The sequence below is a fragment of the Anarhichas minor genome, unplaced genomic scaffold (genome assembly GCF_050575085.1).
Source record: "Anarhichas minor isolate MPS153535 unplaced genomic scaffold, ASM5057508v1 ptg000006l, whole genome shotgun sequence".
NCBI classification, from domain to species: Eukaryota; Metazoa; Chordata; class Actinopteri; order Perciformes; family Anarhichadidae; genus Anarhichas; species Anarhichas minor.
In genome coordinates, this window is record NW_027466452.1 from 1962233 (window position 1) to 1989341 (window position 27109).

Here is a 27109-nt window from a genome sequence, read left to right on the forward strand (position 1 = left end):
TCAAACATTATGATTATGTCTCCTCTCTTCCCCCCACCCAGCCCCACCCTTTCAAAATAAAAGCCCCATGGATGAACTGTATGTAAACATTAAGCTCAAAATTAGACTTTTTCAAATACTGCCATTACTATTACTACTACTACTACTATTATATTATTTACTACTACTACTTCTACTACTTCTTCTAAATACTAATACTTCTACTACTAATGATACTTCTACTACAACTACAACTTCTACTACTACTATTACAAATATCACTGCTGCTACTACTTATTATAATGCTACTAATACTTCTACTACTAATAATACTTCTACTACAACTACAACTTCTAGTACTACTACTACAAATATCACTACTGCTGACATTTTTTAAGCCACAGAAACCATTCGAATATCAAAATGTTGAGCTCTTTCAGGAGAGGGGTGATATGACTTTTCATATTTGTAATCTTTAAATTCTTTGAATTATTAAGCTATTTGCAGTTTTCTTTTGAATGGGATCTCTATGGAGAAAATCTTCAAATCCTGTTAAACTTCTTCAACTTTCAAAGCCTTCTTCTTCTCATACTTTCAGCTACATATGACTTCATATTTGTAATCTTTCAACTTTTTGAATTATTAAGCTTTTTGCAATTTTTTTTAAATTGGATAGCTATTTTCAGCAATGTTTTTGAGATTCATTTCAGCTTTTAGCATTCCAATGCATTTTCAGCAGGAAATGCATTTTCTAGTTGTTGGAATGCTGTTAAGCATTCCAACTATTGTTCTTCGAATCTTTATACTTCTTCTTATTTTTATATTTCTTCCGTACGCTTTTTGAAACTCTTCTGCTCCTTCATATTTTAAGCTACAGAAACCGTTCAACTATCAAAATGTTCAGCTCTTTCAGCAGAGGGGTGCTATGACTTTTCATATTTCTAACCTTTAAACTTTATGAATTATTAAGCTTTTTGCAATTTTTTTTTGAATGGGTTTCTATGGAGAAAATGTTCAAATCCTCTTCAACTTTCAAATCCTTCTACTTCCTCATACTTTCAGCTACAGACACCATTTAAACTTTCAAATGTTGAGAAAACCCTGATCTATTGCCGCATTATTCAGCTTTTTGATATATTTTATACTTTTTGAACTGTCCCATTTTAACTTTTATGATTTTTTCACCCCTTTTCTGCTTTTATAATGGGTGTGTATTGCGCAGCTTAGAGTGCGTGATGTCACCGCTAGAGTGAAGAGCAGCTTGAGATTCTTGTGAAAAAAAGATTTGTCTTTTGCCACTGTGTCCACAATCTTCACTCTTCATGCATCATTTCTGGATGTAGAAGTAGCTAATCTTGTCCTTGTCGTAGACAAATGACTATGGAATCCCACAGATTTACACATTTGACACAGAAGCCTGTAATTGAGAGGAAAACCAACTTTCTGCTCCATAGAGACCAATGTTAAATTTTGCTTCAAAAACATCTTCCACAGAACACGGTACCCCATTTCTAAATCGCCAGTTCAGCCACATTTTTTACACTACAGACACAATTTTTACAGGATCTGTTCTTCAACTCATCCTTCCTCTCATTTATTAATATCGGAGCAATAGGAGCTACGGTTATGGGAGTTTTGAGGATTTGTTTGAGAGGTGTTTCCCTGTTTAATCTCCATGAAAAGGCTGCAAGGACACAGGTGTTTCTGATTAAGCTCATTAGTGATGTTGATAAACACAGACTCACAGACACACACACCTCTCTCTCTCTGTATGTCTCTCTCCCTCTCTCTCTCTCTCTCTCTCTCTCTCTCTCTGTATGTCTCTCTCCCTCTATCTCTGTATGTCTCTCTCCCTCTGTGTGTCTCTCATACAGTCATTCAGGTTCTTAGAGATCTTTAGAGGATCCCCCCCCCCCCCACACACACACACACACCCCATTTTAAAATAAAAGCCCCACAGAATGAATTCTAACTGAAATGCTTATGATGAAGCCTGACATTTAATAACCTGTTTGTGTTTATCTAACATTATGAGTCCATCTCTTCTCCCCCCCCCCACCCCATTTCAAAATAAAAACCCCACAGAGTGAATTCTAACTGAAATGCTTGTGATGAAGCCTGTCATTTAATAACCTGTTTGTGTTAATCTAACAATATGAGTCCATCTCCTCTCCCCTTCTCCCCCCCCACACCCCATTTCAAAATAAAAGCCCCACAGAGTGAAATATAACTGAAATGCTTGTGATGAAGCCTGTCATTTAATAACCTCTGTTTATGTGTCAAACATTATGATTATGTCTCCTCTCCCCCCCACCCAACCCCACCCTTTCAAAATAAAAGCCCCATGGATTAACTGTATGTAAACATTAAGCTCAAAATTAGACTTTTTCAAATACTGCCATTACTATTACTACTACTACTACTGTTATATTATATACTACGACCACTACTACAGCTATTACTACTACTACTTCTACTACTTCTTCTAAATACTAATACTTCTACTACTAATGATACTTCTACTACAACTACAACTTATACTACTACTATTACAAATATCACTACTGCTACTACTTATTATAATACTAATAATACTTCTACTACAACTACAACTTCTAGTACTACTTCTACAAATATCACTACTGCTGACATTTTTTAAGCCACAGAAACCATTCGAATATGAAAATGTTCAGCTTTTTAGGAGAGGGGTGATATGACTTTTCATATTTGTAATCTTTTAACTTTTTGAAATATTAAGCTATTTGCAATTTTATTTTAATGGGATCTCTATGGAGAAAATCTTCAAATCCTGTTAAACTTCTTCAACTTTCAAAGCCTTCTTCTTCTCATACTTTCAGCTACAGACACCATAGTTAGACATTTCAACTAGAAGGGTTTTCAGCGGTGCAGTTTAAATGCTTTCGAGCTTCAACATTTTTCAGATAGGTAGTCTCCCATTTCTTAATTTTCAGCAATTTTTTAACAATTAATTTCAGCTTTCAGCATTCCAACGCATTTTCAGCAGGAAATGCATTTTCTAGTTAAACTTCTTATATTTCTTCCGCCCGTATTTTGCTACTTAACTCCTTCCACATTTTTTAAGCTACAGAAACCGTTTAACTATCAAAATGTTCAGCTCATTAAGGACACGTGTGCTATGACTTTTCATATTTCTAACCTTTAAACTTTATGAATTATTAAGCTTTTTGCAATTTTATTTTTGAATGGGTTTCAATGGAGAAAATGTTCAAATCTTCTTCAACTTTCAAATCCTTCTACTTCCTCATACTTTCAGCTACAGACACCATTTAAACTTTCAAATGTTGAGAAAACCCTGATCTATTGCCGCATTATTCAGCTTTTTGATATATTTTATACTTTTTGAACTGTCCCATTTTAACTTTTATGATTTTTTCACTCCTTTTCTGACTTTATAATGGGTGTGTATTGCGCAGCTTAGAGTGCGTGATGTCACCGCTAGAGTGAAGAGCAGCTTGAGATTCTTGTGAAAAAAACATTTGTATTTTGCCACTGTGTCCACAATCTTCACTCTTCATGCATAATTTCTGGATGTAGAAGTAGCTAATCTTGTCCTTGTCGTAGACAAATGACTGTGGAATCCCACAGATTTACACATTTGGCACAGAAGCCAGTAATTGAGAGGAAAACCAACTTTCTGCTCCATAGAGACCAATGTTAAATTTTGCTTCAAAAACATCTTCCACAGAACACGGTACCCCATTTCTACATCGCCAGTTCAGCCACATTTTTTACACTACAGACACAATTTTTACAGGATCTGTTCTTCAACTCATCCTTCCTCTCATTTATTAATATCGGAGCAATAGGAGCTACGGTTATAGGAGTTTCGAGGATTTGTTTGAGAGGTGTTTCCCTGTTTTATCTCCATGAAAAGGCTGCAAGGACACAGGTGTTTCTGATCAAGCTAATTAGTGATGTTGATAAACACAGACTCACAGACACACGTGCTCCTCTATCTCTCTCTCTCTCTCTCTCTGTATGTCTCTCTCCCTCTATCTCTGTATGTCTCTCTCTCTGTGTGTGTCTCTCATACAGTCATTCAGGTCTTACAGCTTTTTACAGGACTGCCCTCCCCCCACTCCATTTTAAAATAAAAGCCCCACAGAATGAATTCTAACTGAAATGCTTATGATGAAGCCTGTCATTTAATAACCTCTGTATGTGTGTTTCATACTTTCTGATTCTGTCTCCTCCTCTCTCCCCCACCCAGCCCCACCCTTTCAAAATAAAAGCCCTATGGATTAACTGTATTTAAACGTTACGAAACCGTTCGAATATCAAAATACTCAGCTCTTTCAGGAGAGGGGTGATATGAATTTTCATATTTGTAATCTTTAAATTCTTTGAAATATTAAGCTATTTGCAATTTTCTTTTGAATGGGATCTCTATGGAGAAAATCTTCAAATCATGTTAAACTTCAACTTTCAAAGCCTTCTTCTTCTCATACTTTCAGCTACATATGACTTCATATTTGTAATCTTTCAACTTTTTGAATTAAGCTTTTTGCAATTTTTTTTAAATTGGATATCTATTTTCAGCAATGCTTTTGAGATTCATTTCAGCTTTCAGCATTCCAACGCATTTTCAGCAGGAAATGCATTTTCTAGTTGTTGGAATGCTGTTAAGCATTCCAACTATTGTTCTTCAAATCTTTATACTTCTTCTTATTGTTGGAATGCTGTTAAGCATTCCAACTATTGTTCTTCAAATCTTTATTGTTGGAATGCTGTTAAGCATTCCAACTATTGTTATCCTGTTTCTTTATTCTTCCTTATTTTATTTTTTTTATAATTATATTTCTTCCGTACGCTTTTTGAAACTCTTCTGCTCCTTCATATTTTAAGCTACAGAAACCGTTCAACTATCAAAATGTTCAGCTCTTTCAGCAGAGGGGTGCTATGACTTTTCATATTTCTAACCTTTAAACTTTATGAATTATTAAGCTTTTTGCAATTTTTTTTTTGAATGGGTTTCTATGGAGAAAATGTTCAAATCCTCTTCAACTTTCAAATCCTTCTACTTCCTCATACTTTCAGCTACAGACACCATTTTAACTTTCAAATGTTGAGAAAACCCTGATCTATTGCTGCATTATTCAGCTTTTTGATATCTTTTATACTTTTTGAACTGCAGCAGTTTAACTTTTATGATTTTTTCAGCCCTTTTCTGCTTTTATAATGGGTGTGTATTGCGCAGCTTAGAGTGCGTGATGTCACCGCTAGAGTGAAGAGCAGCTTGAGATTCTTGTGAAAAAAACATTTGTCTTTTGCCACTGTGTCCACAATCTTCACTCTTCATGCATAATTTCTGGATGTAGAAGTAGCTAATCTTGTCCTTGTCGTAGACAAATGACTGTGGAATCCCACAGATTTACACATTTGGCACAGAAGCCTGTAATTGAGAGGAAAACCAACTTTCTGCTCCATAGAGACCAATGTTAAATTTTGCTTCAAAAACATCTTCCACAGAACACGGGACCCCATTTCTAAATCGCCAGTTCAGCCACATTTTTTACACTACAGACACAATTTTTACAGGATCTGTTCTTCAACTCATCCTTCCTCTCATTTATTAATAGCGGAGCAATAGGAGCTACGGTTATGGGAGTTTTGAGGATTTGTTTGAGAGGTGTTTCCCTGTTTAATTTCCATGAAAAGGCTGCAAGGACACAGGTGTTTCTGATGAAGCTCATTAGTGATGTTGATAAACACACAGACTCACAGACACACACACACTCCTCTCTCTCTATCTCTCTGTGTGTGTGTCTCTCTCTCTGTGTCTCTCTCTCATACAGTCATTCAGGTTCTTAGAGATCTTTAGAGGATCCCCCCCCCCCACACACACACCCCATTTTAAAATAAAAGCCCCACAGAATGAATTCTAACTGAAATGCTTATGATGAAGCCTGACATTTAATAACCTGTTTGTGTTTATCTAACATCATGAGTCCATCTCTTCCCCCCCCCCCCACACCCCATTTCAAAATAAAAGCCCCACAGAGTGAAATATAACTGAAATGCTTGTGATGAAGCCTGTCATTTAATAACCTCTGTTTATGTGTCAAACATTATGATTATGTCTCCTCTCCCCCCCACCCAGCCCCAACCCTTTCAAAATAAAAGCCCCATGGATTAACTGTATGTAAACATTAAGCTCAAAATGAGACTTTTTCAAATACTGCCATTACTATTACTACTACTACTACTGTTATATTATATACTACGACCACTACTACAGCTATTACTACTACTACTTCTACTACTTCTTCTAAATACTAATACTTCTACTACCAATGATACTTCTACTACTACTATTACAAATATCACTACTGCTACTACTTATTATAATGCTACTAATACTTCTACTACTAATAATACTTCTACTACAACTACAACTTCTAGTACTACTAATACTACAAATATCACTACTGCTGACATTTTTTAAGCCACAGAAACCGTTCGAATATCAAAATGTTCAGCTCTTTCAGGAGAGGGGTGCTTTGACTTTTCATAATTGTAATCTTTTAACTTTTTGAAATATTAAGCTATTTGCAATTTTCTTTTGAATGGGATCTCTATGGAGAAAATCTTCAAATCCTGTTAAACTTCTTCAACTTTCAAAGCCTTCTTCTTCTCATACTTTCAGCTACATATGACTTCATATTTGTAATCTTTCAACTTTTTGAATTACTAAGCTTTTAGCAATTTTTTTTAAATTGGATATCTATTTTCAGCAATGTTTTTGAGATTCATTTCAGCTTTCAGCATTCCAACGCATTTTCAGCAGGAAATGCATTTTCTAGTTTTATATTTCTTCCGTACGCTTTTTGAAACTCTTCTGCTCCTTCATATTTTAAGCTACAGAAACCGTTCAACTATCAAAATGTTCAGCTCTTTCAGCAGAGGGGTGCTATGACTTTTCATATTTCTAACCTTTAAACTTTATGAATTATTAAGCTTTTTGCAATTTTTATTTTGAATGGGTTTCTATGGAGAAAATGTTCAAATCCTCTTCAACTTTCAAATCCTTCTACTTCCTCATACTTTCAGCTACAGACACCATTTAAACTTTAAAATGTTGAGAAAACCCTGATCTATTGCCGCATTATTCAGCTTTTTGATATCTTTTATACTTTTTGAACTGCAGCAGTTTAACTTTTATGATTTTTTCAGCCCTTTTCTGCTTTTATAATGGGTGTGTATTGCGCAGCTTAGAGTGCGTGATGTCACCGCTAGAGTGAAGAGCAGCTTGAGATTCTTGTGAAAAAAACATTTGTCTTTTGCCACTGTGTCCACAATCTTCACTCTTCATGCATAATTTCTGGATGTAGAAGTAGCTAATCTTGTCCTTGTCGTAGACAAATGACTGTGGAATCCCACAGATTTACACATTTGACACAGAAGCCTGTAATTGAGAGGAAAACCAACTTTCTGCTCCATAGAGACCAATGTTAAATTTTGCTTCAAAAACATCTTCCACAGAACACGGTACCCCATTTCTAAATCGCCAGTTCAGCCACATTTGTTACACTACAGACACAATTTTTACAGGATCTGTTCTTCAACTCATCCTTCCTCTCATTTATTAATATCGGAGCAATAGGAGCTACGGTTATGGGAGTTTTGAGGATTTGTTTGAGAGGTGTTTCCCTGTTTAATCTCCATGAAAAGGCTGCAAGGACACAGGTGTTTCTGATTAAGCTCATTAGTGATGTTGATAAACACACAGACTCACAGACACACATGCGCTCCTCTCTCTCTCTCTCTCTCTCTCTCTCTGTATGTCTCTCTCTCTCTGTGTATCTCTCATACAGTCATTCAGGTCTTACAGCTTTTTACAGGACTCCCCTCCCCCCACTCCATTTTAAAATAAAAGCCCCACAGAATGAATTCTAACTGAAATGCTTATGATGAAGCCTGACATTTAATAACCTTCTTGTGTTTATCTAACATTATAAGTCCACCCCCCCCCCCCCCCCCCCCCCCACACCCCATTTCAAAATAAAAGCCCCACAGAGTGAATTCTAACTGGAATGCTTGTGATGAAGCCTGTCATTTAATAACCTCTGTATGTGTGTTTCATACTTTCTGATTCTGTCTCCTCCTCTCTCCCCCACCCAGCCCCACCCTTTCAAAATAAAAGCCCTTTGGATTAATTGTATTTAAACGTTACGCTCAAAATTAGGCTTTTTTGTTGAAATAATGAATGCTCTTACTAATACTGCGACAATTACTACTACTGCTGCTACTAGTACTTATTCTAATGCCAGTAATACTTCTACTACTAATAATACTTCTGCTACAACTACAACGTCTAGTTCTACTACAAATATCACTACTGTTGACATTTTTTAAGCCACAGAAACCGTTCGAATATCAAAATATTCAGCTCTTTCAGGAGAGGGGTGATATGAATTTTCATATTTGTAATCATTAAATTCTTTGAAATATTAAGCTATTTGCAATTTTCTTTTGAATGGGATCTCTATGGAGAAAATCTTCAAATCCTGTTAAACTTCTTCAACTTTCAAAGCCTTCTTCTTCTTATACTTTCAGCTACATATGACTTCATATTGATAATCTTTCAACTGTTTGAATTATTAAGCTTTTTGCAATTGTTTTTAAATTGGATATCTATTTTCAGCAATGTTTTTGAGATTCATTTCAGCTTTCAGCATTCCAACGCATTTTCAGCAGGAAATGCATTTTCTAGTTGTTATCCTGTTTCTCTTTCTTCAACTTCTTCAACTTCTTCTATTTCTTCCGTACGTTTTTTGCTACTTATCTCCTTCCACATTTTTTAAGCTACAGAAACCGTTCAACTATCAAAATGTTCAGCTCTTTCAGCAGAGGGGTGCTATGTCTTTTCATATTTCTAACCTTTAAACTTTATGAATTATTAAGCTTTTTGCAATTTTTTTTTTGAATGGGTTTCTATGGAGAAAATGTTCAAATCCTCTTCAACTTTCAAATCCTTCTACTTCCTCATACTTTCAGCTACAGACACCATTTCAACTTTAAAATGTTGAGAAAACCCTGATCTATTGCCGCATTATTCAGCTCTTTGATATCTTTTATACTTTTTGAACTGCAGCAGTTTAACTTTTATGATTTTTTCAGCCCTTTTCTGCTTTTATAATGGGTGTGTATTGCGCAGTTTAGAGTGCGTGATGTCACCGCTAGAGTGAAGAGCAGCTTGAGATTCTTGTGAAAAAAACATTTGTCTTTTGCCACTGTGTCCACAATCTTCACTCTTCATGCATAATTTCTGGATGTAGAAGTAGCTAATCTTGTCCTTGTCGTAGACAAATGACTGTGGAATCCCACAGATTTACACATTTGACACAGAAGCCTGTAATTGAGAGGAAAACCAACTTTCTGCTCCATAGAGACCAATGTTAAATTTTGCTTCAAAAACATCTTCCACAGAACACGGTACCCCATTTCTAAATCGCCAGTTCAGCCACATTTGTTAAACTACAGACACAATTTTTACAGGATCTGTTCTTCAACTCATCCTTGCTCTCATTTATTAATATCGGAGCAATAGGAGCTACGGTTATGGGAGTTTTGAGGATTTATTTGAGAGGTGTTTCCCTGTTTAATCTCCATGAAAAGGCTGCAAGGACACAGGTGTTTCTGATCAAGCTCATTAGTGATGTTGATAAACACACAGACTCAGACACACACACTCCTCTCTCTCTCTCTCTCTCTGTGTCTCTCTCTCTCTGTGTGTGTGTCTCTCTCTCTGTGTCTCTCTCTCTGTGTCTCTCTCTCATACAGTCATTCAGGTTCTTAGAGATCTTTAGAGGATCCCCCCCCCCACACACACACCCCATTTTAAAATCAAAGCCCCACAGAATGAATTCTAACTGAAATGCTTATGATGAAGCCTGTCATTTAATAACCTGTTTGTGTTAATCTAACAATATGAGTCCATCTCGACCACTACTACAGCTATTACTACTACTACTTCTACTACTTCTTCTAAATACTAATACTTCTACTACTAATGATACTTCTACTACAACTACAACTTCTAGTACTACTACTACAAATATCACTACTGCTACTACTTATTATAATGCTACTAATACTTCTACTACTAATAATACTTCTACTACAACTACAACTTCTAGTACTACTACTACAAATATCACTACTGCTGACATTTTTTAAGCCACAGAAACCGTTCGAATATCAAAATGTTCAGCTCTTTCAGGAGAGGGGTGATATGACTTTTCATATTTGTAATCTTTTAACTTTTTGAAATATTAAGCTATTTGCAATTTTCTTTTGAATGGGATCTCTATGGAGAAAATCTTCAAATCCTGTTAAACTTCTTCAACTTTCAAAGCCTTCTTCTTCTCATACTTTCAGCTACATATGACTTCATATTTGTAATCTTTAAATTCTTTGAAATATTAAGCTATTTGCAATTTTCTTTTGAATGGGATCTCTATGGAGAAAATCTTCAAATCCTGTTAAACTTCTTCAACTTTCAAAGCCTTCTTCATACTTTCAGCTACATATGACTTCATATTTATAATCTTTCAACTTTTTGAATTATTAAGCTTTTTGCAATTTTTTTTAAATTGGATATCTATTTTCAGCAATGTTTTTGAGATTCATTTCAGCTTTCAGCATTCCAACGCATTTTCAGCAGGAAATGCATTTTCTAGTTCTTCTTTATTTTATTTTTTTTATATTTCTTCCGTACGCTTTTTGAAACTCTTCTGCTCCTTCATATTTTAAGCTACAGAAACCGTTCAACTATCAAAATGTTCAGCTCTTTCAGCAGAGGGGTGCTATGACTTTTCATATGTCTAACCTTTAAACTTTATGAATTATTAAGCTTTTTGCAATTTTTTTTTTGAATGGGTTTCTATGGAGAAAATGTTCAAATCCTCTTCAACTTTCAAATCCTTCTACTTCCTCATACTTTCAGCTACAGACACCATTTAAACTTTAAAATGTTGAGAAGATCCTGATCTATTGACGCATTATTCAGCTTTTTGATATCTTTTATACTTTTTGAACTGCAGCAGTTTAACTTTTATGATTTTTTCAGCCCTTTTCTGCTTTTATAATGGGTGTGTATTGCGCAGCTTAGAGTGCGTGATGTCACCGCTAGAGTGAAGAGCAGCTTGAGATTCTTGTGAAAAAAACATTTGTCTTTTGCCACTGTGTCCACAATCTTCACTCTTCATGCATAATTTCTGGATGTAGAAGTAGCTAATCTTGTCCTTGTCGTAGACAAATGACTGTGGAATCCCACAGATTTACACATTTGACACAGAAGCCTGTAATTGAGAGGAAAACCAACTTTCTGCTCCATAGAGACCAATGTTAAATTTTGCTTCAAAAACATCTTCCACAGAACACGGTACCCCATTTCTAAATCGCCAGTTCAGCCACATTTTTTACACTACAGACACAATTTTTACAGGATCTGTTCTTCAACTCATCCTTCCTCTCATTTATTAATATCGGAGCAATAGGAGCTACGGTTATGGGAGTTTTGAGGATTTGTTTGAGAGGTGTTTCCCTGTTTAATCTCCATGAAAAGGCTGCAAGGACACAGGTGTTTCTGATTAAGCTCATTAGTGATGTTGATAAACACACAGACTCACAGACACACGCACTCTCTCTCTCTCTCTCTCTCTCTCTCTCTCTCTCTCTCTCTCTGTATGTCTCTCTCCCTCTATCTCTGTATGTCTCTCTCTCTGTGAGTGTCTCTCATAGTCATTCAGGTCTTACAGCTTTTTACAGGACTCCCCTCCCCCCACTCCATTTTAAAATAAAAGCCCCACAGAATGAATTCTAACTGAAATGCTTATGATGAAGCCTGACATTTAATAACCTGCTTGTGTTTATCTAACATTATAAGTCCATCCCCCCCCCCCCCCCCACACCCCATTTCAAAATAAAAACCCCACAGAGTGAATTCTAACTGGAATGCTTGTGATGAAGCCTGTCATTTAATAACCTCTGTATGTGTGTTTCATACTTTCTGATTCTGTCTCCTCCCCCTCTCCCCCACCCAGTCCCACCCTTTCAAAATAAAAGCCTCATGGATTAACTGTATTTAAACGTTAACTAGTACTTATTCTAATGCCAGTAATACTTCTACTACTAATAATACTTCTACTACAACTACAACTTCTAGTACTACTACAAATATCACTACTGTTGACATTTTTTAAGCCACAGAAACCGTTCAAAAATCAAAATATTCAGCTCTTTCGGGAGAGGGGTGATATGAATTTTCATATTTGTAATCTTTAAATTCTTTGAAATATTAAGCTATTTGCAATTTTCTTTTGAATGGGATCTCTATGGAGAAAATCTTCAAATCCTGTTAAACTTCTTCAACTTTCAAAGCCTTCTCATACTTTCAGCTACATATGACTTCATATTTGTAATCTTTCAACTTTTTGAATTATTAAGCTTTTTGCAATTTTTTTTAAATTGGATAGCTATTTTCAGCAATGTTTTTGAGATTCATTTCAGCTTTCAGCATTCCAACGCATTTTCAGCAGGAAATGCATTTTCTAGTTCTTCTTTATTTTATATTTCTTCCGTACGCTTTTTGAAACTCTTCTGCTCCTTCATATTTTAAGCTACAGAAACCGTTCAACTATCAAAATGTTCAGCTCTTTCAGCAGAGGGGTGCTATGACTTTTCATATTTCTAACCTTTATACTTTATGAATTATTAAGCTTTTTGCAATTTTTTTTTTGAATGGGTTTCTATGGAGAAAATGTTCAAATCCTCTTCAACTTTCAAATCCTTCTACTTCCTCATACTTTCAGCTACAGACACCATTTAAACTTTAAAATGTTGAGAAAACCCTGATCTATTGCCGCATTATTCAGCTTTTTGATATCTTTTATACTTTTTGAACTGCAGCAGTTTAACTTTTATGATTTTTTCAGCCCTTTTCTGCTTTTATAATGGGTGTGTATTGCGCAGCTTAGAGTGCGTGATGTCACCGCTAGAGTGAAGAGCAGCTTGAGATTCTTGTGAAAAAAACATTTGTCTTTTGCCACTGTGTCCACAATCTTCACTCTTCATGCATAATTTCTGGATGTAGAAGTAGCTAATCTTGTCCTTGTCGTAGACAAATGACTGTGGAATCCCACAGATTTACACATTTGACACAGAAGCCTGTAATTGAGAGGAAAACCAACTTTCTGCTCCATAGAGACCAATGTTAAATTTTGCTTCAAAAACATCTTCCACAGAACACGGTACCCCATTTCTAAATCGCCAGTTCAGCCACATTTTTTACACTACAGACACAATTTTTACAGGATCTGTTCTTCAACTCATCCTTCCTCTCAGTTATTAATATCGGAGCAATAGGAGCTACGGTTATGGGAGTGTTGAGGATTTGTTTGAGAGGTGTTTCCCTGTTTAATCTCCATGAAAAGGCTGCAAGGACACAGGTGTTTCTGATTAAGCTCATTAGTGATGTTGATAAACACACCGACTCACAGACACACACACACGCACTCCTCTCTCTCTCTCTCTCTCTCTCTCTGTATGTCTCTCTCCCTCTATCTCTGTATGTCTCTCTCTCTCTGTGTGTATCTCTCATACAGTCATTCAGGTCTTACAGCTTTTTACAGGACTCCCCTCCCCCCACTCCATTTTAAAATAAAAGCCCCACAGAATGAATTCTAACTGAAATGCTTATGATGAAGCCTGACATTTAATAACCTGCTTGTGTTTATCTAACATTATAAGTCCATCCCCCCCCCCCCCCCCACACCCCATTTCAAAATAAAAACCCCACAGAGTGAATTCTAACTGGAATGCTTGTGATGAAGCCTGTCATTTAATAACCTCTGTATGTGTGTTTTATACTTTCTGATTCTGTCTCCTCCCCCTCTCCCCCACCCAGTCCCACCCTTTCAAAATAAAAGCCTCATGGATTAACTGTATTTAAACGTTAACTAGTACTTATTCTAATGCCAGTAATACTTCTACTACTAATAATACTTCTACTACAACTACAACTTCTAGTACTACTACAAATATCACTACTGTTGACATTTTTTAAGCCACAGAAACCGTTCAAAAATCAAAATATTCAGCTCTTTCGGGAGAGGGGTGATATGAATTTTCATATTTGTAATCTTTAAATTCTTTGAAATATTAAGCTATTTGCAATTTTCTTTTGAATGGGATCTCTATGGAGAAAATCTTCAAATCCTGTTAAACTTCTTCAACTTTCAAAGCCTTCTTCTCATACTTTCAGCTACATATGACTTCATATTTGTAATCTTTCAACTTTTTGAATTATTAAGCTTTTTGCAATTTTTTTTAAATTGGATAGCTATTTTCAGCAATGTTTTTGAGATTCATTTCAGCTTTCAGCATTCCAACGCATTTTCAGCAGGAAATGCATTTTCTAGTTCTTCTTTATTTTATATTTCTTCCGTACGCTTTTTGAAACTCTTCTGCTCCTTCATATTTTAAGCTACAGAAACCGTTCAACTATCAAAATGTTCAGCTCTTTCAGCAGAGGGGTGCTATGACTTTTCATATTTCTAACCTTTATACTTTATGAATTATTAAGCTTTTTGCAATTTTTTTTTTGAATGGGTTTCTATGGAGAAAATGTTCAAATCCTCTTCAACTTTCAAATCCTTCTACTTCCTCATACTTTCAGCTACAGACACCATTTAAACTTTAAAATGTTGAGAAAACCCTGATCTATTGCCGCATTATTCAGCTTTTTGATATCTTTTATACTTTTTGAACTGCAGCAGTTTAACTTTTATGATTTTTTCAGCCCTTTTCTGCTTTTATAATGGGTGTGTATTGCGCAGCTTAGAGTGCGTGATGTCACCGCTAGAGTGAAGAGCAGCTTGAGATTCTTGTGAAAAAAACATTTGTCTTTTGCCACTGTGTCCACAATCTTCACTCTTCATGCATAATTTCTGGATGTAGAAGTAGCTAATCTTGTCCTTGTCGTAGACAAATGACTGTGGAATCCCACAGATTTACACATTTGACACAGAAGCCTGTAATTGAGAGGAAAACCAACTTTCTGCTCCATAGAGACCAATGTTAAATTTTGCTTCAAAAACATCTTCCACAGAACACGGTACCCCATTTCTAAATCGCCAGTTCAGCCACATTTTTTACACTACAGACACAATTTTTACAGGATCTGTTCTTCAACTCATCCTTCCTCTCAGTTATTAATATCGGAGCAATAGGAGCTACGGTTATGGGAGTGTTGAGGATTTGTTTGAGAGGTGTTTCCCTGTTTAATCTCCATGAAAAGGCTGCAAGGACACAGGTGTTTCTGATTAAGCTCATTAGTGATGTTGATAAACACACCGACTCACAGACACACACACACGCACTCCTCTCTCTCTCTCTCTCTCTCTGTATGTCTCTCTCCCTCTATCTCTGTATGTCTCTCTCTCTCTGTGTGTATCTCTCATACAGTCATTCAGGTCTTACAGCTTTTTACAGGACTCCCCTCCCCCCACTCCATTTTAAAATAAAAGCCCCACAGAATGAATTCTAACTGAAATGCTTATGATGAAGCCTGACATTTAATAACCTGCTTGTGTTTATCTAACATTATAAGTCCATCCCCCCCCACACCCCATTTCAAAATAAAAGCCCCACAGAGTGAATTCTAACTGGAATGCTTGTGATGAAGCCTGTCATTTAATAACCTCTGTTTATGTGTCAAACATTATGATTATGTCTCCTCTCCCCCCCACCCAGCCCCACCCTTTCAAAATAAAAGCCCCATGGATTAACTGTATGTAAACATTAAGCTCAAAATTTGACTTTTTCAAATACTGCCATTACTAATACTACTACTACTACTGTTATATTATATACTACGACCACTACTACAGCTATTACTACTACTACTTCTTCTAAATACTAATACTTCTACTACTAATGATACTTCTACTACAACTACAACTTCTAGTACTACTACTACAAATATCACTACTGCTGACATTTTTTAAGCCACAGAAACCATTCGAATATCAAAATGTTCAGCTCTTTCAGGAGAGGGGCGATATGACTTTTCATATTTGTAATCTTTAAATTCTTTGAATTATTAAGCTATTTGCAATTTTCTTTTGAATGGGATCTCTATGGAGAAAATCTTCAAATCCTGTTAAACTTCTTCAACTTTCAAAGCCTTCTTCTTCTCATACTTTCAGCTACATATGACTTCATATTTGTAATCTTTCAACTTTTTGAATTATTAAGCTTTTTGCAATTTTTTTTAAATTGGATATCTATTTTCAGCAATGTTTTTGAGATTCATTTCAGCTTTCAGCATTCCAACGCATTTTCAGCAGGAAATGCATTTTCTAGTTGTTGGAATGCTGTTAAGCATTCCAACTATTGTTATCCTGTTTCTTTATTCTTCTTTATTTTATATTTCTTCCGTACGCTTTTTGAAACTCTTCTGCTCCTTCATATTTTAAGCTACAGAAACCGTTCAACTATCAAAATGTTCAGCTCTTTCAGCAGAGGGGTGCTATGACTTTTCATATTTCTAACCTTTATACTTTATGAATTATTAAGCTTTTTGCAATTTTTTTTTTGAATGGGTTTCTATGGAGAAAATGTTCAAATCCTCTTCAACTTTCAAATCCTTCTACTTCCTCATACTTTCAGCTACAGACACCATTTAAACTTTAAAATGTTGAGAAAACCCTGATCTATTGCCGCATTATTCAGCTTTTTGATATCTTTTATACTTTTTGAACTGCAGCAGTTTAACTTTTATGATTTTTTCAGCCCTTTTCTGCTTTTATAATGGGTGTGTATTGCGCAGCTTAGAGTGCGTGATGTCACCGCTAGAGTGAAGAGCAGCTTGAGATTCTTGTGAAAAAAACATTTGTCTTTTGCCACTGTGTCCACAATCTTCACTCTTCATGCATAATTTCTGGATGTAGAAGTAGCTAATCTTGTCCTTGTCGTAGACAAATGACTGTGGAATCCCACAGATTTACACATTTGACACAGAAGCCTGTAATTGAGAGGAAAACCAACTTTCTGCTCCATAGAGACCAATGTTAAATTTTGCTTCAAAAACATCTTCCACAGAACACGGTACCCCATTTCTAAATCGCCAGTTCAGCCACATTTTTTACACTACAGACACAATTTTTACAGGATCTGTTCTTCAACTCATCCTTCCTCTCATTTATTAATATCGGAGCAATAGGAGCTACGGTTATGGGAGTTTTGAGGATTTGTTTGAGAGGTGTTTCTCTGTTTTATCTCCATGAAAAGGCTGAAAGGACACAGGTGTTCATGATTAAGCTAATTAGTGATGTTGATAAACACAGAGAGGCACTGGCACATGCACATACACTCCTCCCCCTCTCTCTCTGTGTGTGTCTCTCTCTCTCTCTGTGTGTGTGTCTCTCTCTCATACAGTTATTCAGGTCTTGGAGACTTTTAGAGGACCCCCCCCCCCCCCCCACACACACACACACACACACCCCATTTCAAAATACAACCCCCAAAGAGTGAATTCTAACTGAAATGCTTGTGATGAAGCCTGGCATTTAATAACCTCTGTTTGTGTGTCAAACATTATGATTATGTCTCCTCTCCCCCTCACCCCCCCCCACCCCCCACCCAGCCCCACCCTTTCAAAATAAAAGCCCCATGGTTTAACTGTATTTAAACAAGCTCAAAATTAGGCTTTTTTGTTAAAAAAATGAATGCTCTTACTAATACTGCGACAACTACTACTGCTGCTGCTAATATAGTATTACTACTACTGCTACTACTACTACTTCTACTATTACTGCTACCATCAATATTATTACTACCACCACTGCTATTACTTATACTACAACTGCTACTACTACTACTACTGCTATTCATGCTACTAAAAGTAGTAATACTACTACAGCTATTAGTACGACTGCTACTAGTACTACTACTACTACTGCTACTTCTTCTACTGCCATTACTACTTCTACTACTGTTATATTAAATACTACGACCAATACTACAGCTATTACTATGACTACTGATACTACTTCTTCTACTACTTCTAATTACTAATAATTCTACTACGAATAATACTTCTACTACAACTACAACTTCTACTACTACTACAAATATCACTACTGCTACTACTAGTACTTATTCTAATGCTACTAATACTTCTACTAATAATACTTCTACTACAACTTCTACTACTACAAATATCACCACTGATGACATTTTTTAAGCCACAGAAACCATATGAATATCAAAATGTTCAGCTCTTTCAGGAGAGGGGTGATATGAATTTTCATATTTGTAATCTTTAAATTCTTTGAAATATTAAGCTATTTGCAATTTTCTTTTGAATGGGATCTCTATGGAGAAAATCTTCAAATCCTGTTAAACTTCTTCAACTTTCAAAGCCTTCTTCTTCCTCATACTTTCAGCTACATATGACTTCATATTTGTAATCTTTCAACTTTTTGAATTATTAAGCTTTTTGCAATTTTTTTTAAATTGGATATCTATTTTCAGCAATGTTTTTGAGATTCATTTCAGCTTTCAGCATTCCAACGCATTTTCAGCAGGAAATGCATTTTCTAGTTATTGTTGGAATGCTGTTAAGCATTCCAACTATTGTTCTTCGAATCTTTATTGTTGGAATGCTGTTAAGCATTCCAACTATTGTTCTTCGAATCTTTATTCAACTTCACTCAACTATTTCTTCCGTACATTTTTTGAAACTCTTCTTCTTCATTTTTTAAGCTACAGAAACCGTTCAACTATCAAAATGTTCAGCTCTTTCAGCTCATGGGTGCTATATCTCTTCATATTTATAATCTTTAAACTTTTTAAATTATTAAGCTTTTTGCAATTTTTATTTTCAATGGGATGTCTATGGAGACATTTTTCAAATCCTCTTAAACTTCTTCAACTTTCAAATCCTTCTACTTCCTCATACTTTCAGCTACAGACACCATTTAAACTTTAAAATGTTGAGAAAACCCTGATCTATTGCCGCATTATTCAGCTTTTTGATATCTTTTATACTTTTTGAACTGCAGCAGTTTAACTTTTATGATTTTTTCAGCCCTTTTCTGCTTTTATAATGGGTGTGTATTGCGCAGCTTAGAGTGCGTGATGTCACCGCTAGAGTGAAGAGCAGCTTGAGATTCTTGTGAAAAAAACATTTGTCTTTTGCCACTGTGTCCACAATCTTCACTCTTCATGCATAATTTCTGGATGTAGAAGTAGCTAATCTTGTCCTTGTCGTAGACAAATGACTGTGGAATCCCACAGATTTACACATTTGACACAGAAGCCTGTAATTGAGAGGAAAACCAACTTTCTGCTCCATAGAGACCAATGTTAAATTTTGCTTCAAAAACATCTTCCACAGAACACGGTACCCCATTTCTAAATCGCCAGTTCAGCCACATTTTTTACACTACAGACACAATTTTTACAGGATCTGTTCTTCAACTCATCCTTCCTCTCATTTATTAATATCGGAGCAATAGGAGCTACGGTTATGGGAGTTTTGAGGATTTGTTTGAGAGGTGTTTCCCTGTTTAATCTCCATGAAAAGGCTGCAAGGACACAGGTGTTTCTGATTAAGCTCATTAGTGATGTTGATAAACACACAGACTCACAGACACACGCACTCCTCTCTCTCTCTCTCTCTCTCTCTCTCTCTCTCTCTCTCTCTGTATGTCTCTCTCCCTCTATCTCTGTATGTCTCTCTCTCTGTGAGTGTCTCTCATAGTCATTCAGGTCTTACAGCTTTTTACAGGACTCCCCTCCCCCCACTCCATTTTAAAATAAAAGCCCCACAGAATGAATTCTAACTGAAATGCTTATGATGAAGCCTGACATTTAATAACCTGCTTGTGTTTATCTAACATTATAAGTCCATCCCCCCCCCCCCCCCCACACCCCATTTCAAAATAAAAACCCCACAGAGTGAATTCTAACTGGAATGCTTGTGATGAAGCCTGTCATTTAATAACCTCTGTATGTGTGTTTCATACTTTCTGATTCTGTCTCCTCCCCCTCTCCCCCACCCAGTCCCACCCTTTCAAAATAAAAGCCTCATGGATTAACTGTATTTAAACGTTAACTAGTACTTATTCTAATGCCAGTAATACTTCTACTACTAATAATACTTCTACTACAACTACAACTTCTAGTACTACTACAAATATCACTACTGTTGACATTTTTTAAGCCACAGAAACCGTTCAAAAATCAAAATATTCAGCTCTTTCGGGAGAGGGGTGATATGAATTTTCATATTTGTAATCTTTAAATTCTTTGAAATATTAAGCTATTTGCAATTTTCTTTTGAATGGGATCTCTATGGAGAAAATCTTCAAATCCTGTTAAACTTCTTCAACTTTCAAAGCCTTCTTCTCATACTTTCAGCTACATATGACTTCATATTTGTAATCTTTCAACTTTTTGAATTATTAAGCTTTTTGCAATTTTTTTTAAATTGGATAGCTATTTTCAGCAATGTTTTTGAGATTCATTTCAGCTTTCAGCATTCCAACGCATTTTCAGCAGGAAATGCATTTTCTAGTTCTTCTTTATTTTATATTTCTTCCGTACGCTTTTTGAAACTCTTCTGCTCCTTCATATTTTAAGCTACAGAAACCGTTCAACTATCAAAATGTTCAGCTCTTTCAGCAGAGGGGTGCTATGACTTTTCATATTTCTAACCTTTATACTTTATGAATTATTAAGCTTTTTGCAATTTTTTTTTTGAATGGGTTTCTATGGAGAAAATGTTCAAATCCTCTTCAACTTTCAAATCCTTCTACTTCCTCATACTTTCAGCTACAGACACCATTTAAACTTTAAAATGTTGAGAAAACCCTGATCTATTGCCGCATTATTCAGCTTTTTGATATCTTTTATACTTTTTGAACTGCAGCAGTTTAACTTTTATGATTTTTTCAGCCCTTTTCTGCTTTTATAATGGGTGTGTATTGCGCAGCTTAGAGTGCGTGATGTCACCGCTAGAGTGAAGAGCAGCTTGAGATTCTTGTGAAAAAAACATTTGTCTTTTGCCACTGTGTCCACAATCTTCACTCTTCATGCATAATTTCTGGATGTAGAAGTAGCTAATCTTGTCCTTGTCGTAGACAAATGACTGTGGAATCCCACAGATTTACACATTTGACACAGAAGCCTGTAATTGAGAGGAAAACCAACTTTCTGCTCCATAGAGACCAATGTTAAATTTTGCTTCAAAAACATCTTCCACAGAACACGGTACCCCATTTCTAAATCGCCAGTTCAGCCACATTTTTTACACTACAGACACAATTTTTACAGGATCTGTTCTTCAACTCATCCTTCCTCTCAGTTATTAATATCGGAGCAATAGGAGCTACGGTTATGGGAGTGTTGAGGATTTGTTTGAGAGGTGTTTCCCTGTTTAATCTCCATGAAAAGGCTGCAAGGACACAGGTGTTTCTGATTAAGCTCATTAGTGATGTTGATAAACACACAGACTCACAGACACACACACACGCACTCCTCTCTCTCTCTCTCTCTCTCTGTATGTCTCTCTCCCTCTATCTCTGTATGTCTCTCTCTCTCTGTGTGTATCTCTCATACAGTCATTCAGGTCTTACAGCTTTTTACAGGACTCCCCTCCCCCCACTCCATTTTAAAATAAAAGCCCCACAGAATGAATTCTAACTGAAATGCTTATGATGAAGCCTGACATTTAATAACCTGCTTGTGTTTATCTAACATTATAAGTCCATCCCCCCCCACACCCCATTTCAAAATAAAAGCCCCACAGAGTGAATTCTAACTGGAATGCTTGTGATGAAGCCTGTCATTTAATAACCTCTGTTTATGTGTCAAACATTATGATTATGTCTCCTCTCCCCCCCACCCAGCCCCACCCTTTCAAAATAAAAGCCCCATGGATTAACTGTATGTAAACATTAAGCTCAAAATTTGACTTTTTCAAATACTGCCATTACTAATACTACTACTACTACTGTTATATTATATACTACGACCACTACTACAGCTATTACTACTACTACTTCTTCTAAATACTAATACTTCTACTACTAATGATACTTCTACTACAACTACAACTTCTAGTACTACTACTACAAATATCACTACTGCTGACATTTTTTAAGCCACAGAAACCATTCGAATATCAAAATGTTCAGCTCTTTCAGGAGAGGGGCGATATGACTTTTCATATTTGTAATCTTTAAATTCTTTGAATTATTAAGCTATTTGCAATTTTCTTTTGAATGGGATCTCTATGGAGAAAATCTTCAAATCCTGTTAAACTTCTTCAACTTTCAAAGCCTTCTTCTTCTCATACTTTCAGCTACATATGACTTCATATTTGTAATCTTTCAACTTTTTGAATTATTAAGCTTTTTGCAATTTTTTTTAAATTGGATATCTATTTTCAGCAATGTTTTTGAGATTCATTTCAGCTTTCAGCATTCCAACGCATTTTCAGCAGGAAATGCATTTTCTAGTTGTTGGAATGCTGTTAAGCATTCCAACTATTGTTATCCTGTTTCTTTATTCTTCTTTATTTTATATTTCTTCCGTACGCTTTTTGAAACTCTTCTGCTCCTTCATATTTTAAGCTACAGAAACCGTTCAACTATCAAAATGTTCAGCTCTTTCAGCAGAGGGGTGCTATGACTTTTCATATTTCTAACCTTTATACTTTATGAATTATTAAGCTTTTTGCAATTTTTTTTTTGAATGGGTTTCTATGGAGAAAATGTTCAAATCCTCTTCAACTTTCAAATCCTTCTACTTCCTCATACTTTCAGCTACAGACACCATTTAAACTTTAAAATGTTGAGAAAACCCTGATCTATTGCCGCATTATTCAGCTTTTTGATATCTTTTATACTTTTTGAACTGCAGCAGTTTAACTTTTATGATTTTTTCAGCCCTTTTCTGCTTTTATAATGGGTGTGTATTGCGCAGCTTAGAGTGCGTGATGTCACCGCTAGAGTGAAGAGCAGCTTGAGATTCTTGTGAAAAAAACATTTGTCTTTTGCCACTGTGTCCACAATCTTCACTCTTCATGCATAATTTCTGGATGTAGAAGTAGCTAATCTTGTCCTTGTCGTAGACAAATGACTGTGGAATCCCACAGATTTACACATTTGACACAGAAGCCTGTAATTGAGAGGAAAACCAACTTTCTGCTCCATAGAGACCAATGTTAAATTTTGCTTCAAAAACATCTTCCACAGAACACGGTACCCCATTTCTAAATCGCCAGTTCAGCCACATTTTTTACACTACAGACACAATTTTTACAGGATCTGTTCTTCAACTCATCCTTCCTCTCATTTATTAATATCGGAGCAATAGGAGCTACGGTTATGGGAGTTTTGAGGATTTGTTTGAGAGGTGTTTCTCTGTTTTATCTCCATGAAAAGGCTGAAAGGACACAGGTGTTCATGATTAAGCTAATTAGTGATGTTGATAAACACAGAGAGGCACTGGCACATGCACATACACTCCTCCCCCTCTCTCTCTGTGTGTGTCTCTCTCTCTCTCTGTGTGTGTGTCTCTCTCTCATACAGTTATTCAGGTCTTGGAGACTTTTAGAGGACCCCCCCCCCCCCCCACACACACACACACACACACCCCATTTCAAAATACAACCCCCAAAGAGTGAATTCTAACTGAAATGCTTGTGATGAAGCCTGGCATTTAATAACCTCTGTTTGTGTGTCAAACATTATGATTATGTCTCCTCTCCCCCTCACCCCCCCCCCACCCCCCACCCAGCCCCACCCTTTCAAAATAAAAGCCCCATGGTTTAACTGTATTTAAACAAGCTCAAAATTAGGCTTTTTTGTTAAAAAAATGAATGCTCTTACTAATACTGCGACAACTACTACTGCTGCTGCTAATATAGTATTACTACTACTGCTACTACTACTACTTCTACTATTACTGCTACCATCAATATTATTACTACCACCACTGCTATTACTTATACTACAACTGCTACTACTACTACTACTGCTATTCATGCTACTAAAAGTAGTAATACTACTACAGCTATTAGTACGACTGCTACTAGTACTACTACTACTACTGCTACTTCTTCTACTGCCATTACTACTTCTACTACTGTTATATTAAATACTACGACCAATACTACAGCTATTACTATGACTACTGATACTACTTCTTCTACTACTTCTAATTACTAATAATTCTACTACGAATAATACTTCTACTACAACTACAACTTCTACTACTACTACAAATATCACTACTGCTACTACTAGTACTTATTCTAATGCTACTAATACTTCTACTAATAATACTTCTACTACAACTTCTACTACTACAAATATCACCACTGATGACATTTTTTAAGCCACAGAAACCATTTGAATATCAAAATGTTCAGCTCTTTCAGGAGAGGGGTGATATGAATTTTCATATTTGTAATCTTTAAATTCTTTGAAATATTAAGCTATTTGCAATTTTCTTTTGAATGGGATCTCTATGGAGAAAATCTTCAAATCCTGTTAAACTTCTTCAACTTTCAAAGCCTTCTTCTTCCTCATACTTTCAGCTACATATGACTTCATATTTGTAATCTTTCAACTTTTTGAATTATTAAGCTTTTTGCAATTTTTTTTAAATTGGATATCTATTTTCAGCAATGTTTTTGAGATTCATTTCAGCTTTCAGCATTCCAACGCATTTTCAGCAGGAAATGCATTTTCTAGTTATTGTTGGAATGCTGTTAAGCATTCCAACTATTGTTCTTCGAATCTTTATTGTTGGAATGCTGTTAAGCATTCCAACTATTGTTCTTCGAATCTTTATTCAACTTCACTCAACTATTTCTTCCGTACATTTTTTGAAACTCTTCTTCTTCATTTTTTAAGCTACAGAAACCGTTCAACTATCAAAATGTTCAGCTCTTTCAGCTCATGGGTGCTATATCTCTTCATATTTATAATCTTTAAACTTTTTAAATTATTAAGCTTTTTGCAATTTTTATTTTCAATGGGATGTCTATGGAGACATTTTTCAAATCCTCTTAAACTTCTTCAACTTTCAAATCCTTCTACTTCCTCATACGTTCAGCTACAGACACCATTTAAACTTTAAAATGTTTAGAAAACCCTGATCTATTGCCACATGATTCAGCTTTTTGATATCTTTTACACTTTTTGAACTGCAGCAATTTAACTTTTATGATTTTTTCAGTCCTTTTCTGACTTTATAATGGGTGTGTATTGCGCAGCTTAGAGTGCGTGATGTCACCGCTAGAGTGAAGAGCAGCTTGAGATTCTTGTGAAAAAAAGATTTGTGTTTTGCCACTGTGTCCACAATCTTCACTCTTCATGCATAATTTCTGGATGTAGAAGTAGCTAATCTTGTCCTTGTCGTAGACAAATGACTGTGGAATCCCACAGACTTACACATTTGGCTCAAGGAGCCGCAGAGCGACATGAACTCCAACAAACTGCTCCATTAGACTCCATGTTAAATCTGACCACTCATTTCTCAAAGAAAGCAGACGGTACCAGTTTTGTATATTGCTCTGCAGCTCACATTTTTAACACCACAAACATAAAAAACACATTACCGCGTTCGGCAGAGTCTTATCTTTCTCACGGTATCCATATTGGCACTCAGACTCCCGCTTTTTGTTAAAAGGGGCTTTGTTCAAAATCACTGTTTACAGCAATGTTTTTGAGATTCATTTCATTTTGAGATTCATTTCAGCTTTCAGCATTCCAACGCATTTTCAGCAGGAAATGCATTTTCTAGTTTGCTTTGCTCTTGGTTTACTAACCTCAGGCGAGAAGCGCTCAGCAGCGCCTGTTGCCACGGCATCAATACGACAGAATTTAATGCTTGAGTACTCTGAAGCCAGACAATCCAGACAGGAGTTCAGATGTTCACAGCCTGACAGGACAAACGGAACAAGCACAACGATTAGCTGATAGCACTGTAGTGAACCATCTCACTGGACATTTCTGGAGTTTGGGTTGAAGCAATGAGACTATTCTGTATAGGAGTGGTATCGTGAGTCAATGAGCTAAGACTTAAACAAAGAAACCTTTGACACCGTGCTGGTAGATGTGGACTACCACTAGGGTCAGCCGGTGTTCCTTCTCTATGACTTCCAGGAAGGCATCTCCGGTTTCAAGCTCGTACACTTCTTCAAACGTGGGGCCGCAGCTCAGGCGCTCGTGCATTTCCTGCATGCAATGTTTTCTGTAGCGTTTCAGGCCGCGTTCGTCCTCTTCTTGGATCATTTCATACTCCTGAACGCTCATCTGGAGGTGGAGGAAAAACGTGTTACTTCTTTTCTTTTTTGTTATCTTTCAATGTATTCTCTTGGCAGACGTTTGTGTCCAACGCGACATACAGTAGATTGTTGTTGTGTGTACTGTATGTTTTTGTTTGATCGTGTCTATCTTCCTGTAAGTGCGTGAATGTCCCAGATTTTTATTGTGTTCCTCTGTACATATCTTTTTGTTTTTGTTGGCAAATATCTGTGCAATTGTGGCCGAGTCGCTTGTCATCCTCTGATTAACTCTAAAACAGGTCGATGGCGTGTTTATGTGCGTAAGGTTCGGTGAGTCTTTCCGTCCACCTTTCTGTTGAGTCTCTCCTTGTCGTCCTCCCGTGGATTGGACATTTGTCTGAGCAGCTCTCTCTTGCTTTGGGGGACAGTCTGATCCACGCTGTCCAACTTAAACCTTCTCCAGTCATTAATTACACCTTTTGGACCTGCAGATACGAAGACATGACTTCACGAAGACATACTTAAATACAACGTACGGTTGAAACTGCATTGAAATTAGTCGCACCATTAAGTGCACGTCGGGTGATGCCTCAGTAATACTTTTTATAGAGACAGAATTCATTGGTTTTGAGTCAGATTTGTACATCTGATGATTTCCCAGAGCTACACTATGCAGAGTGATTTAAGCAATTTATGTCCACTGCATCTTCCTGATTTGTGCCTCTGACCTGTGTGGTTGGCAGGCAAGTCCTCCTCTTCCTGGGTAGAGCCAGACAT

The 27109-nt window shown here is 36.3% G+C and overlaps 1 protein-coding gene across 1 annotated transcript in view; it reads right to left on the reverse strand.

Annotated features, from left to right (window-relative positions):
* Window positions 1-27109, reverse strand: part of LOC142933858 (phosducin-like) — a 48381-nt gene extending 21272 nt beyond the window's left edge. The window contains exons 1-4 of the mRNA XM_076078135.1: window positions 27061-27109; window positions 26681-26817; window positions 26141-26360; window positions 25874-25986 (exon numbers count right to left, since the gene is read on the reverse strand). Coding sequence (XP_075934250.1) covers window positions 25874-25986; window positions 26141-26360; window positions 26681-26817; window positions 27061-27109 — 519 coding nt within the window. The remainder of the gene's footprint in view (window positions 1-25873; window positions 25987-26140; window positions 26361-26680; window positions 26818-27060) is intronic.